This window comes from Leptodactylus fuscus, chromosome 6 (assembly GCF_031893055.1).
Source record: "Leptodactylus fuscus isolate aLepFus1 chromosome 6, aLepFus1.hap2, whole genome shotgun sequence".
Lineage (NCBI taxonomy): Eukaryota > Metazoa > Chordata > Amphibia > Anura > Leptodactylidae > Leptodactylus > Leptodactylus fuscus.
In genome coordinates, this window is record NC_134270.1 from 66579365 (window position 1) to 66595107 (window position 15743).

The 15743-nt window shown below is 46.1% G+C and overlaps 1 protein-coding gene across 1 annotated transcript in view; it reads right to left on the bottom strand.

Annotated features, from left to right (window-relative positions):
* The window catches only part of LOC142210759 (opioid-binding protein/cell adhesion molecule homolog), a 382482-nt gene that overhangs the window by 19608 nt on the left and 347131 nt on the right, over positions 1-15743 (bottom strand). The window contains exon 4 of the mRNA XM_075280159.1: positions 10267-10392. Within this exon, the coding sequence (XP_075136260.1) occupies positions 10267-10392 (126 nt within the window). The remainder of the gene's footprint in view (positions 1-10266; positions 10393-15743) is intronic.

The following is a 15743-nucleotide window of genomic DNA, read 5'->3' on the forward strand; positions in this document are numbered from 1 at the left end:
AAAAAAAGAAAGTGCAGAGTGTGAAAGACTATTAGGCGAGAGGTGCAGGAATAGAAAAAAATGCCACCACTTGGAGCTCATTACATATTTATTTTTGCAGTTGTAAGTATACAGTCCTATGAAAAAGTTTGGGCACCCCTATTAATCTTAATCATTTTTAGTTCTAAATATTTTGGTGTTTGCAACAGCCATTTCAGTTTGATATATCTAATAACTGATGGACACAGTAATATTTCAGGATTGAAATGAGGTTTATTGTACTAACACAAAATGTGCAATATGCATTCAACCAAAATTTGACCGGTGCAAAAATATGGGCACCTCAACAGAAAAGTGACATTAAAATTTAGTACATCCTCCTTTTGCAAAGATAACAGCCTCTAGTCGCTTCCTGTAGCTTTTAATCAGTTCCTGGATCCTGGATAAAGGTATTTTGGACCATTTCTTTCTACAAAACAATTCAAGTTCAGTTAAGTTTGATGGTCGCCGAACATGGACAGCCCGCTCTCAAATGATCTGAAAACAAAGATTGTTCAACATAGTTGTTCAGGGGAAGGATACAAAACGTTGTCTCAGAGATTTAACCTGTCAGTTTCCACTGTGAGGAACATAGTAAGGAAATGGAAGACCACAGGGACAGTTCTTGTTAAGCCCAGAAGTGGCAGGCCAAGAAAAATATCAGAAAGGCAGAGAAGAAGAATGGTGAGAACAGTCAAGGACAATCCACAGACCACCTCTAAAGAGCTGCAGCATCATCTTGCTGCAGATGGTGTCACTGTGCATCGGTCAACTATACAGCGCACTTTGCACAAATAGAAGCTGTATGGGAGAGTGATGAGAAAGAAGCCGTTTCTGCACGTACGCCACAAATAGAGTTGCCTGAGGTATGAAAAAGCACATTTGGACAAGGCAGCTTCATTTTGGAAACAAAAATTGAGTTGTTTGGTTATAAAAAAAGGCGTTATGCATGGCGTCCAAAAAGAAACAGCATTCCAAGAAAAACACATGCTACCCACTGTAAAATTTGGTGGAGGTTCCATCATGCTTTGGGGCTGTGTGGACAATGCCGGCACCGGGAATCTTGTTAAAGTTGAGGGTCGCATGGATTCCACTCAGTATCAGCAGATTCTTGAGAATAATGTTCAAGAATCAGTGACGAAGTTGAAGTTACGTCGGGGATGGATATTTCAGCAAGACAATGATCCAAAACACCGCTCCAAATCCTCAGGCATTCATGCAGAGGAACAATTACAATGTTCTGGAATGGCCATCCCAGTCCCCAGACCTGAATATCATTGAACATCTGTGGGATGATTTGAAGCGGACTGTCCATGCTCGGCGACCATCTAACTTAACTGAACTTGAATTGTTTGTCCAAAATACCTTTATCCAGGATCCAGGAACTGATTAAAAGCTACAGGAAGCGACTAGAGGCTGTTATCTTTGCAAAAGGAGGATCTACTAAATATTAATGTCACTTTTCTGTTGAGGTGCCCATACTTTTGCACCGGTCAAATTTTGGTTTAATGAATATTGCGCATTTTCTGTTAGTACAATAAACCTCATTTCAATCCTGAAATATTACTGTGTCCATCAGTTATTAGATATATCAAACTGAAATGGCTGTTGCAAATACCAAAATATTTAGAACTAAAAATGATTAAGATTAATAGGGGTGCCCAAACTTTTTCATAGGACTGTATGTAGGCAGTAAGCTTATCTTTTGTGGCTTATGCATACAAAACACTGAATGCGGGGCAGGAGGCAAAAGAGGCAGTTGACACCTGCGCCTGGGTTTCTATTCTTTGGTCCACTTGGGGACCTGAAGCACGGAAACCTAATCCATTTAAAAAGCGGATTCTGGGAGAGAAACCCCCAATGTGAAGTAGGCTCAGGTGTGAACTTAGCCTTAGTTAGCTGTTCTTCCAATGGCCTCCATGGCAGTCACATGCTCTACCTATATGTTTTATACACTACTGTGCAAGTTGATACCGGTATCTATAGTTTGCATACAGTCATATGTGTCACGGGGTGACTAATGCTATACAGTCTCAGAACACTTCTCACTGACAAGTGTGTGATGTGATAATAGCAGTGGTAAAAGGAGATGTTTCTGTAATGAAAAATTCTATTGTAGTAATTCTTTTTGACCACAAGATGCCGCTGTGTTAGGTAAAGGAAAAACCAGGAAGTGACGAGTTCAGGAAGTGGACTGCTGTAGTGGGGGAGAAGAAGCTGGCTGTGAGCAGTGAGAGAGCTGAGGGACAATCCATTGCCATCCGCTGCCCTGCAACGCTTGTTTCAGGCCAGGGCCAGCTCTGGAGAAGCCCGTACCTGTTGCTGGTTCCCATGTCAGGAGAGTTGGAGACGATTGCTGTGCAGACGCCGCGGAGCGGATGACAAGAAGGACCAGCCCTTGTGACACCGTGTTCCAGTTGCCTGGAGGCAAAGAAATTCCTGTTTCCTTCGGAAAGTCCATCTGACTGTTCGCCCCCTTGCTAACCCGGGTAAGCGGAGCTCCGATTCACCTTTCATAAGGGTGAATAGTGTATACACGCAGTAAATAGTTTTTTTTTTTTGGCGCCAAAAACCTAGCATAGACTGGTTCCGGCCATTTTGCTTTAAAGCGAGTTCTATCCAAACGGAGATACAGCACGTGTTGTCCTGCTATTCAAAAGAGACACTATATCCTGGATTATAGTACCAGAATTATGTCATAAGAGGAGTTATTTGTTTCACTAAGACTTGTGCAGCTAAGCACCAACTTCTGATAAAACAAAACCGGTTGCTGAAGTCTTCCCTGCAGGGTTGGGGTAGTGTGTTGAAATGTGGATATTGGGGAGTGGGTAAGTTAAATAGTAAACTGTGATATTGTTAACCCCAGTGTGACACCGCAGGTGATCTTCCTCTGCATACTTACACTGTTTTGTTAGCTTGGTATTAATAGGTAAATTGCAGCTGCTATATATATGTAGCCGCTAGTTAAAGGCATAGTTCACTAGTTCTGACATATTAGGTCACGGTGCAGTGTCACTCAGGGGTCTCAGCCCTCGGCTGAGTGTCTTGTAATTATTGATTTCATCAGGCCTGTTAGCCTGGAGTTCACCCCAAAAGGGTATAGAGTAAAATTTATATTTCTTACTTCGTGTCTGGTGTGGTTGTGCCTGTCCGTGGAACCGCTGTATCCTAAAAGTTCCTGCAAGAGCCCCGGTAGCCAGTCGGCTGCCGTGTCTTTCCCTTCCTCCTCCCCCCTTACATTTTTGGCGTAGTCGGCAGGATACGGTGCCACCATGGACATGGACAACGCATCTGGGGACGCGCCCTTGGTGGACGCGGACCGTGTGCCTAATGGCGGGGTGGCTGTAGGTGCTGTCCTCCTGCCTGTTGCACCTACCCTTGCACCGACAGCCCCAGTCAGGTGTTTACCAGCAGGTGCCATCTTAAACCAACTGACTAAATTTGACGGACATAACATGTTGCTGACCGATTGGACTGAACGACTGAGGAGTGCGATTAAACTGTGTAATCTAGCCCCCGAACTCCAACCGGAGGTAGCGATAAATGCTCTGGAAGGGAATGCCCGACGGACAATCACATTACTGCCAGAGTCCCAGAGGAGTACGGTGACAGACATAGTAAACAGGTTGGAGAAGGTTTACGGGAACCGTGCCCCGTCAGTTGATTTACTTGCCCGGTTTGTTAATCGGAGACAGGGGGAGGGGGAGACCGTCCCTGAGTATGCTAATGAACTACAGGGGTTGTTAGCTGATGTCCGGAGGGCCGAATCCCACGCCCAGCGTGCCCCTGAGGAAGATGACGAGCTGTTGAGGGACTATTTTATTCGGGGATTATGTTTGAGTACGGTGAGGCGGGAACTACAGAACCGCGTGCTGGCGGACAAGACCCTGACCTTTGTCCAGATTCTGGAGGAGACCATCGCCAGGACTCAAATGGAGGAGCCAGAGGTGGGTCAGGTCGCCATGCAGAGAGCTGGAAGGGTGATGACCAATGCTGTAGGGGGTGAGACAGAGGCCCAGATGAGAGAAATGCAGCGTACTATAGATGCGCTAACCCAACAATTGAGCCAGGTGCAGAGTAGGGTACAGACTCCTGCTGCTGGGAACCCGTTACCAACTCCCTCAGACGGGCCCCCATGTCAATGCTCAGCAAGACCCCCCATGTGGCAAACAGAGGAACCACAGGGAAGGCCATCTCCATCACGGCCGTGGTATCGCTCTCCTCCTGACCCCCAACTGCGACAAAGGCCACCACCTCGGGAGTGGGACTATAGCAATGTTCAATGTTGGCAATGTCAAGAGTTCGGGCATATCTCAAGGAACTGCCCAGGACCGAGAAGGGCCAGGCCCAGCAACTCACCGCCGTTAAACGGGAGACCTCCGCGATAAGAGGGCGCACCGCGGGGGTATCAGGGGGCCCAAGTGCTCCAAAAAGCCCACATGATTTGATCGCAAAAAGCCCCGTGCTGGAAGTGAGTTTTGAGGGAAAGAAGGTCCCCTGCCTAGTGGATACGGGTTCTGAAGTGACAACAATGCCCTTAGACTATTTTGAACGGCATCATGGCCACCTTATGCGACCAAACACCGGAATGGTTATCCGACTGAGAGCGGCAGATAATGGAACTATCCCTGTACATGGGGTAGTCTGGATGCGGCTTCGGACCTGTGGCCAAGAATTAGGAGTCAAGGGAGTTATCCTTGTCAAGTCTACCTACTTGCCGGAGGTCCCGGTGATTCTAGGCATGAATGTGTTGCGAGACCTGAACCACGTGCTTTTCACCAAGAAAGGACCGGAGTACTGGAAGCGGACTACGGCACATAGGCCAACACAGCAAGTTTTCCGGCAAATTGTCCAGACTTGCCGAATCCAGAAGGGACTCCCTGAAAACCACCGGCTGGGGGCGGTGTATACCCCGAATGGTGCGCCCGTAAAAATACCTCCCCGGCAGGAACGGACATTGATGTTGCCTGTGGGGACCAATCTGAATGTGGACGGATTGGATGTCGAGCTGGAACCGGTAGAGCGGTGTGAAGAGATAACTGGTGTGATGTTTGGGCGAGTGGTGGCCACAGTCCGAAACGGGCGAGTGCCGGTGCGGTGCGTGAATCTACAGGATCATGAAGTGACCCTACCAAGGAGAGTCAAGGTCGCCAGAGTCTTCCTACACCAGGGTGAGACAGCCCGGAGAAGACCCTTTACTCTTAGGGAAGAGAGAGGGGACGTTTGGACCTTGGCGGTACAGATGGATCAACCTGAAAAACCCACGCCCGAGTGGAATGGGAGGAAGATCCTGGAAATGATGGGAATAAACCGTCCCTCTTTGAGTCCAGACCAAGTACGGCTAGTGGAAGTGACCCTATGGGAGTTCCAAGCTGCATTTTCTAGGCATGACGAAGACTTTGGCTGTACGTCTGCTATCGAGCACCGAATACCGACCGGGAACACGGCCCCAATCCGTGAAAGGTATCGACAGATCCCACCAAACATGTACCAAGAAGTGAAGGAGATGTTACATCAAATGTTGGATAATGGCGTGGTACAACCAAGTCAGAGTCCGTGGGCTGCCCCGGTGGTGCTGGTCCGAAAAAAAGACGGCACCTTACGCTTCTGTGTCGACTACCGGAAGCTGAACGCAAAGACAGTGAGAGACTCTTATCCCTTGCCGCGGATCGAGGAATCCTTATCCGCATTGGGAAAGGCGAAATACTTCTCATCCCTAGACCTGGCGAGCGGATACTGGCAAGTGCCAATGGCAGCAGAAGACAGACAGAAAACAGCGTTCATCTTGCCGATGGGCTTGTATGAGTTCAGAAGGATGCCCTTTGGATTGTCCAATGCCCCCGGCACGTTCCAAAGACTCATGGAGTATTGTCTTGGTGACCTAAACTTTGAGTCAGTGCTCATCTATCTGGACGATATTGTGGTCTTCGGATCATCCTTCGAACAACATCTTCAGAGGCTGAGACAAGTCCTGAAGCGCCTGATGGAGCATGGGCTCAAGGTCAAGCCCAAGAAGTGCCAGCTGTTCCAGACACAGATTGAGTACCTGGGGCATATTGTCTCTGCTGAGGGGGTGCAACCGGCAAGCAGCAAGGTGGAAGTGGTACAACGCTGGCCTGTCCCAAGAACCCTCAGGGAACTTCGCGCATTCTTGGGCCTAGCTGGATATTACCGGCGCTTCATAAGAAATTTTTCAAAGAAGGCAGGACCGCTGAACGAATTGCTGAGGGGGACCTCCCGGGGGCCAAAGAACCAGCCCATTCCATGGGGAGAGAAACAACAACAGGCGTTCGAGGAGTTGAAGGAAGCCCTGACGAGTGCACCAATACTCGCCTATGCGCAGTTTGACAAGCCCTTCATGTTATACACAGATGGGAGTCTCCATGGCCTAGGTGCGGTGCTCGCCCAAGAACAAGATGGCCGTGAGAGGGTCATAGCCTATGGAAGCCGGTCCCTGAGGGAGACAGAGAGGAACTTTGACAACTATAGTTCATTCAAGCTGGAACTACTGGCCCTAGTGTGGGCCATGACGGAGAAATTCTCAGAATACTTGACAGGAGCGGAAGTGACTGTTATGACCGACAACAATCCCTTGGCGCACCTAGACAATGCAAAGTTGGGTGCTTTGGAGCAGCGATGGATGGCCAGGTTGTCCAGGTACAAGTACAAGATCAAGTACCGATCCGGTAGAGAAAATGCAAATGCGGATGCCCTGTCTCGAGTGACGCCGGATGACTCCGGACGAGATAAGGATGGAGAGTTGGAAGACTCAGAGGTTCCCCACTTGGGTAGAATACCCTTGTTTGTGATACTGGCACGGACAAGTGGGGTGGTGACAGACCGACCAGTGTTGCTTGGGAAAACCCATGGAGATTGGGTATATGCTCAGAATGATGACGTGACCCTAAGAAAGATCAAGCAGTGGGTGATGGCAAAGGAGTGGCCTACCCCGATGGAGCGCAAACGCTTGCCACCTATGGGGGCAAGAGTAATGCAACAGTGGGATAGACTGAAGTGTGAAAATGGGTTACTGTACCGTAAAGTATATTTAGAGACTGAGTTGGAGGTGAGATGGCAACTAGTAATACCAAGTACCAGTGCCAGGGAAGTTGCCCGTGAGGCTCATGTGAGAGGGGCCCACTTTGGTCCTGATAAAACGTTCAAGTGGCTCCAGCGATTTGTCTATTGTCCTGGTCTTGAGCAGACAGTGCAGGACGTGTGCCAAGCCTGCAGGGCCTGTGAGCTCGCTAAACCCCCAGAACAAAGGGCCCCCACTCAGACGATTAGGACCACTGCGCCGTTGGAGGTGCTGATGATTGATTATGTCCTGATAGGACACTCCAACAGCGGACATCAGTACTGTTTGGTAATGACCGATCACTTTACCAAGTTTGCAGTAGCAGTAGCTACGAAAGATCAGACTGCCGAATCTGCCGCCAGGGCTGTGTGTAAGCACTTCATCCAAGTGTATGGGTGCCCCACTCGTATTCACTCAGATCAGGGGGCATGTTTTCAGGGGCGGCTCATGTCGGAGTTGTATCGGGTGTATGGTATCCACAGATCCCGGACGACTCCTTATCACCCAGAGGGGAATGGGGCCTGTGAGCGATTCAATCGCACCCTCCTTCAGATGTTGCGAACGTTGGAGAAAGATCAAAAAGCTCGGTGGCCAGAGAGCTTAGCTGAGTTGCTCTGGGCCTATAATAATCGGGTCCATAGTACCACCGGCTACACGCCATACCTGATGCTGTTTGGGCATCCCGGACGGGAGATTGAAGAATTGAACTTGACAAATCCTGAGAGAGAGGGCGCTCGCTCGCCCGATGACTGGGTAGAACTACACCGTCGAAAACTGCAGACCATACACCGATTGGTGATTGACAAAACCCGACTGTCCAGTCACCCAGACAAGACCCCGGTTCAACATGAACCCTTCCAACCTGGGGACAGGGTGTTAGTAAGGGCCAAGAGACCCTCGGGAAAGTTGGATGATCGGTGGGAGGCAATGCCATATCGAGTAAAACGAAGGGTCATCCCTGACGGACCAGTGTATGAGATAGAGCCTGAAAGGGGTGAAGGAGTTACCCGGACTCTTCACCGTAATATGCTCAGACCTTGTAATTCAGAGACTCCCACAACGGAGACTGAGGTGCATCGGTTGAATCCGACAGCCCCAACCTTCACACCTGCTGCACAGATTGATCCCGATGAGTGGTGGGATGTACCAGTTCCCATGTCTGAAACGGTTCCAGCCGTGGTGATCTTACCTCCACGGGAGGGGACGACACTAATGGCTGCTCCTGTACAGGAACCTGAGCCGACCTGTGGGAATGAAGTGACTGATGCCCCGACTTTACGCAGAACGCCAAGGTCTAATGCTGGGGTTCCCCCACAGCGATACGCCCAGGATGAGTTTGTCTGGGGAGGTCTGTCGAGGACGCCGACCTCTAGTGGGGTGGTGTGTCACGGGGTGACTAATGCTATACAGTCTCAGAACACTTCTCACTGACAAGTGTGTGATGTGATAATAGCAGTGGTAAAAGGAGATGTTTCTGTAATGAAAAATTCTATTGTAGTAATTCTTTTTGACCACAAGATGCCGCTGTGTTAGGTAAAGGAAAAACCAGGAAGTGACGAGTTCAGGAAGTGGACTGCTGTAGTGGGGGAGAAGAAGCTGGCTGTGAGCAGTGAGAGAGCTGAGGGACAATCCATTGCCATCCGCTGCCCTGCAACGCTTGTTTCAGGCCAGGGCCAGCTCTGGAGAAGCCCGTACCTGTTGCTGGTTCCCATGTCAGGAGAGTTGGAGACGATTGCTGTGCAGACGCCGCGGAGCGGATGACAAGAAGGACCAGCCCTTGTGACACCGTGTTCCAGTTGCCTGGAGGCAAAGAAATTCCTGTTTCCTTCGGAAAGTCCATCTGACTGTTCGCCCCCTTGCTAACCCGGGTAAGCGGAGCTCCGATTCACCTTTCATAAGGGTGAATAGTGTATACACGCAGTAAATAGTTTTTTTTTTTTGGCGCCAAAAACCTAGCATAGACTGGTTCCGGCCATTTTGCTTTAAAGCGAGTTCTATCCAAACGGAGATACAGCACGTGTTGTCCTGCTATTCAAAAGAGACACTATATCCTGGATTATAGTACCAGAATTATGTCATAAGAGGAGTTATTTGTTTCACTAAGACTTGTGCAGCTAAGCACCAACTTCTGATAAAACAAAACCGGTTGCTGAAGTCTTCCCTGCAGGGTTGGGGTAGTGTGTTGAAATGTGGATATTGGGGAGTGGGTAAGTTAAATAGTAAACTGTGATATTGTTAACCCCAGTGTGACACCGCAGGTGATCTTCCTCTGCATACTTACACTGTTTTGTTAGCTTGGTATTAATAGGTAAATTGCAGCTGCTATATATATGTAGCCGCTAGTTAAAGGCATAGTTCACTAGTTCTGACATATTAGGTCACGGTGCAGTGTCACTCAGGGGTCTCAGCCCTCGGCTGAGTGTCTTGTAATTATTGATTTCATCAGGCCTGTTAGCCTGGAGTTCACCCCAAAAGGGTATAGAGTAAAATTTATATTTCTTACTTCGTGTCTGGTGTGGTTGTGCCTGTCCGTGGAACCGCTGTATCCTAAAAGTTCCTGCAAGAGCCCCGGTAGCCAGTCGGCTGCCGTGTCTTTCCCTTCCTCCTTCCCCCTTACATATGCATATCTGCAGGCTGAGTACTCTAAGGGTGAATTCACACTGAGTAAACGCTAGCTTATTCTGAACGTAAAACACGTTCAGAATAAGCGGCGTCTAAAGCAGCTCCATTCATTTCTATGGGAGCGGGGATACGAGCGCTCCCCATAGAAATGAATGGGCTGCTTCTTTCACTCCGTGCAGTTCCATTGAAGTATATGGGGAGTGCCGGCGTGTACGCTCTGGCATGAGCAGAGCTTGCCGTATACGCCGGCACTCCCCATTCACTTCAATGGGACTGCACGGAGTGAAAGAAGCAGCCCATTCATTTCTATGGGGAGCGCTCGTATCCCCGCTCCCATAGAAATGAATGGAGCTGCTTTAGACGCCGCTTATTCTGAACGTGTTTTACGTTCAGAATAAGCTAGCGTTTACTCAGTGTGAATGCACCCTTACATTGGAATCTACAATCTCATCATTATCTGCCGGTATTATAAACACACATTGGAAGTTCCAGGCTGCCTTTACTCCCATCATTGTCTTTAAGGTATATTGACATTCACATGTACTTACATTTTCCAGAATAATGTTTCCACGTTACTGCTGGTTCAGGTCTGCCAGTGGCCAGACAGCGGAGGGTCACAGTGCTCCCCTCATTGACTGTAATATTCGGAGAAATGTGTAGGATTTCAGGTGGAACTGTAGGAAAACAAAAAGCACAGCGTAAACTCCAATAGAGCAACGGGATAGAAATTCTCTGTAATATAATTTCATTTTATACTGTACTTGTAGTGCATACATATACCATGTTGTTGTTAGGGATACTACATTGGTATAAGGAAAGAGACTCGGATGTAGGATATAAACTTACATATTATCCTGCTGAAGCCTCTCTACATAGTGCAAGGTTGATGTCTGGTGCTCTACAGCCAAGGGGGGAATATGTGTCAGTCCTCCCACTCGTAAGCTTAACTTTATCATTCTGTGTGGGAGAATCCCGTGTCTCTTATGCTTGTGCATAGTGTACATGATGTGTGTGTGCATGTTATATCCATGTCATTGAGCATATATGTTCATGTGGTACAATAAGACATTGTAGTTACAGATTAAGCTGTGTATTTATCATTCTTCTTTTCGTCATGGCACTAAACTGTTTACTTGACCACTAGAAATCCATCCGGCTTATCAGGACATTTATTGGATCAGTGTCTCTCCATTGTACCTGCTCAGTAGTCATTGACCCTCCCTTTACAGGGCATAAACAACTATTGACTTAAGGTTTACATGCAGCCATTATACAATACAAATATCTGCTATAATGGAAGCAATTTTTCTTCTTTCATTGTGCATGATATTATGTTATTATTACCCAATAAGGGTGGCTGGGAATAATCTTACTGGAGAACTCTATCCAGAAACTCATGAAGAAGCCCTGTCTCTTTTGTAAGGAATGAGGCCATAGATGAGTGAATTGGGGTAAGGCTTTGTAATTCATACATGAGTGTGGGTCTCTAAGAACATCCCATTCACAATCTGACAAATGAATGTCTGTCTGTGTGGATTCCCTGCTTTTAGGGCCAATATTTTTTTACTATCATAACTATCATTCTCTCATTCCAAGAACCATAACTGTATTTTTCTGTTGGGCTGTTGCTTTGGGACAAGTTGCATCCATATCAAATGCCACTATTTTGGAGTACATAAAACTAAAAGTTCACATGACTGTCTTTAGAAGCTGTTACTCTCATCTGACTTAAAAGGCCAGAGAATGACTGATGTGAGTGGAGCCCCCCCCCCCCCCTCTCTGCATTTACTCTAATGTAAAAAAAAAACATGACAGAAGATTTCTTCTGTCATGTTTGTTTACTTACCAAACTGAAGAAATAAAATCCAATTTCAGTGTACCATAGCAATATTGTCAGTCAGTGCCTATTAATGGTCATTCAGCCATAGCAGACATGGAAGCCTTTGTGAGGTCCCTAACAGTCGCAACAAACGTCAACAGATCACAATGCAGGCATGCGGACTCCTATATACTCCTTAGATTCCATGGCTAGCTTCAGTGGGAGCCCAGTGGTTGATTATGTTGGGCTTCTATGGTGATGGTGACTAGCTCACCTCCAGGACAGACCATTTACATCAAGGTGTGGGAAAGGGTTAAAATGGCATAAAAAATGCTAAAGGGAAAATGGTTTAAAAGGTTTTCTAAGCTCATTAAAAAATACAGAAAAAGGAACTACAAAAGTCTGAATGATCACAAGTAGAGATGACCGAGTAGTATTCGATCGAATACTCGTATCGGTCGAATACCACGCGGGAAAATTCCATTGAATTCAATGCAAAAACCTCCCCGTCCTGCTACTTCCTGAACTTGGAGGATCCAATGTGTTGAACTTTGGTTTCCATGGAAACCAGAACAACATTCCGTTTTTTTCCCCATAGACTATAATGGTATTCGATATTCGATCAAATACTACTTGCTCATCTCTAATCACAAGGTAATGCCAACATAGGGCTCAGTAATTAATCCCAAAATAACCCTATATGGAAAGTCAGTCAGTTAATCTACATGAACTTCCTGACATCGATTATTTTACATCTATGCCATCCTGTCTCATACTGCCATTGGCTACAGGATAAGTCACTCATTGTAACTATCCAGTCATGATTGCTGATATGTTAATAACGAAAACCAAAATTAAGTGGCATGTTGTGGTATATAAATAGGGGGATTGGCGTGTAAAAACAGAAGTGCCCTGAAAGAATAGTTCATTAATCATAATTGAGGTAAAATGTTAAGTTATTGTGATTTTGATGTGAGTCAACACCAACATAGTTCAAAAGTAATTATTCTTCATTTTCATTAGCTTGCCCAGCTCTATAGAGCACAGTTGTTTTAATGCTGCCAGGGATTGCAGTGGATGAGTATACCATGTAAGGGATTAGAGGTCCCATGATTCCTCTACTCTCTGACAGATATTAGCTTTATTTGGAGCTGTTTGTATGTCTCGCTATTATAAAGTGTAAGGTAGTGCTGTGATTTAATCTCTGTCTTCAAAGAAAACAATGCTTGTATACTCATTGACACTGCTCTGTTGTTGTGTTGCTCACTGATTCTCCGAAACCTGCTGCTTCTCTGCATGTGAAACATTCTTCCTCCAGAGACAGAAACAGGGAACAGGGGCTAATGCAGTTGGAGAAGAAGCATGTGATATGTGACATCCTGTGCTATAGGGAGTGGGAGGAGAGAGACTACAACAAGTTTACAGAATAGACGGTCACATACTCTTGAAATAATCGAGAGAATGGTTATGTGGCTGCATCTGAATCTGGCTTACATAGGCATCTATGGACCATACAGTGGCGATAAATTCGACTGCAATTGAACTATCTGCACATTTTTCTAAAAAGTCTACAAACCTTTTTCAGGATAAAAATGGTGCACTATGACTAAGGAAGAAAACAAGGTGACAGCTTCTCCTAACATGTCTACCTTAATCAATAATGCTTCATTCCTGTTACTCCTCCTGTAAACGTATGAATAGAAATGTCTGGAGAATGGACAAATTCTGTTGATACAGAACTGCCAGTGGACTTGAACCTGGAATCATTAGATCGATTGTCCCATACACTATGGGAAATCAACTGTGTAACTATTGTAACTACGACATCCAAGCCTCCAGTCTTATATGTGCTGTCATAAGCACCAAAAGGCTCCAGTTAGCTCGCTGTACATAAGCTGTACCAGCATCTAAATGTTAAAGGCAGGGGCTTGGTCTGAAGGGAGATCAGGGGTCTCACATGTGGTAAATCCCTGCAATCAGAAACGACTCTGACCGGGGGCATTAGAGTCTGTGTAAAATAGAGTAGACCCAGTTTTTACGGCGCCTGCTCTCTATCTGGGCAGTGATAAAAGTGCTAGGTGTTCAAATGGTTGGAAAGGTCTTGTGTATTAATAGGCATGTCAATTTTTCAAGGCGTGGTAATGCTTATACAGACACCTTTACAGGGCTTAGGGCCCGCGCACACGGAGTTTACGCAAGCGCATTTTAGCGTAATACGCATGTATAGAATACACGTGTTAAAATAACACTCCCATTGACTTCAAGGAAATCTTTTACACGAGTAAAAAAATTTAATTGAAGTGAATGAGAGTGTTATTTTAACACATGTATTCTATACACGTATATTACGCTAAAATGCGCTTGCGTTAACTCCGTGTGCACGGGCCCTTATTGCGACCTCTGCTCCACACATTAAACTATGGATGTAGGTCAGTAAAGAGTATTACTGGCAGAGGAGAGCAGAGTTTGTATTGATGGACTGTATCAGCTGATGTATGAGGTTAACAGGTGCAGACAGAGGATTGATGTATCATATACCTACGACACTCATCACGCTTCCAGAATGTACTGACACTGCGAGAACTTGAAGGCCTCATCAATACGATACTTTATCCCTTAATGGCTGTTTCATAATGTCGTATGAGTTTATCAGCTTTGTGTGTCTCCCTGTGAAGTGATCAATATGAGTTATAACAGAATGTACAGAGACGCGGCAGCTGCGGGAACAGTAAGACTGGCTCAGCCCTCGCCAACATCTCCCTCTTCATTATGGTAAACAGCTCATCTCACATTGTTCTCTTCAATATGCGATCCTTGGTCCTGCTCTTGGCGCCTCTCCTCACATCATTAATTTACACGTCAATGTGAAGGTGTTGGTAAAGTTGGCACTATGGTAAGCGCACCAGGGCAGTAGAGTGTGACTCGTGTGCAGGATCTAACATCTTGTCAGAAGCAGACGATACAAGCAGGGGTGTAGCTATAGGAGATGCAGTGGTAGCAGTCACTACCAGGTCCTGGATCCTGGGGGGCCCCAAAAGAGCCCTCTGCCAGTTAAATATACTACTATTCCAAATAGCACAAGCTGCTCATTTACGGGGCCCAGGAGCTTCAAGTTACACGTCTGGACACAGGTATCTGGAGTTAGGTAATGGCCTATACAATTCCTCCTCCATATGATAGCCTATAGTCTTTTCATAGTGCTCATAGCAGCTCTGCCATAAACAAGTTATCTGGAGTTTACAGCTTGTGCTCACAGCTCATACAGTAAGAGGCTCAAGCAACGATACATTTCTTTTATTTGTGTACTCTGACATCTTTGTATTCATTAGCTGGGGATTAACTAATGTAATAAATAGGACATAGGCAACAAATCATGCTCAGGAAAACTGGATAACTGCTGTTATTTGTCAATGTGATGTAGAAGCGGGAGGTGGAACGCCTAACACAGTACTAGGCCATTCTGAAAAGATGTCTGAGGTGGTCATGCTTTTTACTTATCAACTTTTTCTTATTCACCTCAGTTCTCCCCTCCTCACCAATCTCTCCTTTGAACTAAAACTTAGATAGACCACTTTTATGAAGCTTAGGATCTACTTTGTCATGATTTCCTAGCTTCCCTATTTTATCCAATCTAGATCACAGGTCATTCTAGAAGTCCTACGGCTCTTAGGAGTTCCCATTTCTCACTGTGCTGTTTAGGACAATGTGCATTTGATTTAGAGTAGTTTGTACTTTGGGAGAAGTGGTATTCATGTCATGGCCTCAGCATTCACTGCTTATTCAGTGTCTGCGCAGAGCTCTCTTTGGTCTTTAAATCAAACATACTACAGTCTTGTATTCTGATGTAGGAAAAATCAGGAGCTCAGGTATACAGTATACATAGTTAATATGGTTGAAAATGACTTATGTCAATCAAGTACAAACATAGGAAGGTAAAGGGCAAGACTGAAGGGGTAAATGAAGGAAATAAGTATTCTAGACATTTCCATAAACATCAATGCTATTTTTCTCTAAAAAGGTACCGTATATACTCGAGTATAAGCCGACCCGAATATATAAGCCGAGGCCCAAAATTTTACCACAAAAAAAACTGGGAAAACTTATTGACTCGAGTATAAGCCGAGGGGGGGAAATGCAGCAGCTACTGGAAAATTTCAAAAATGAAAATGGTCGGAGTTTTTGGGTGCAGTAGTTGCTGGGGAAGGG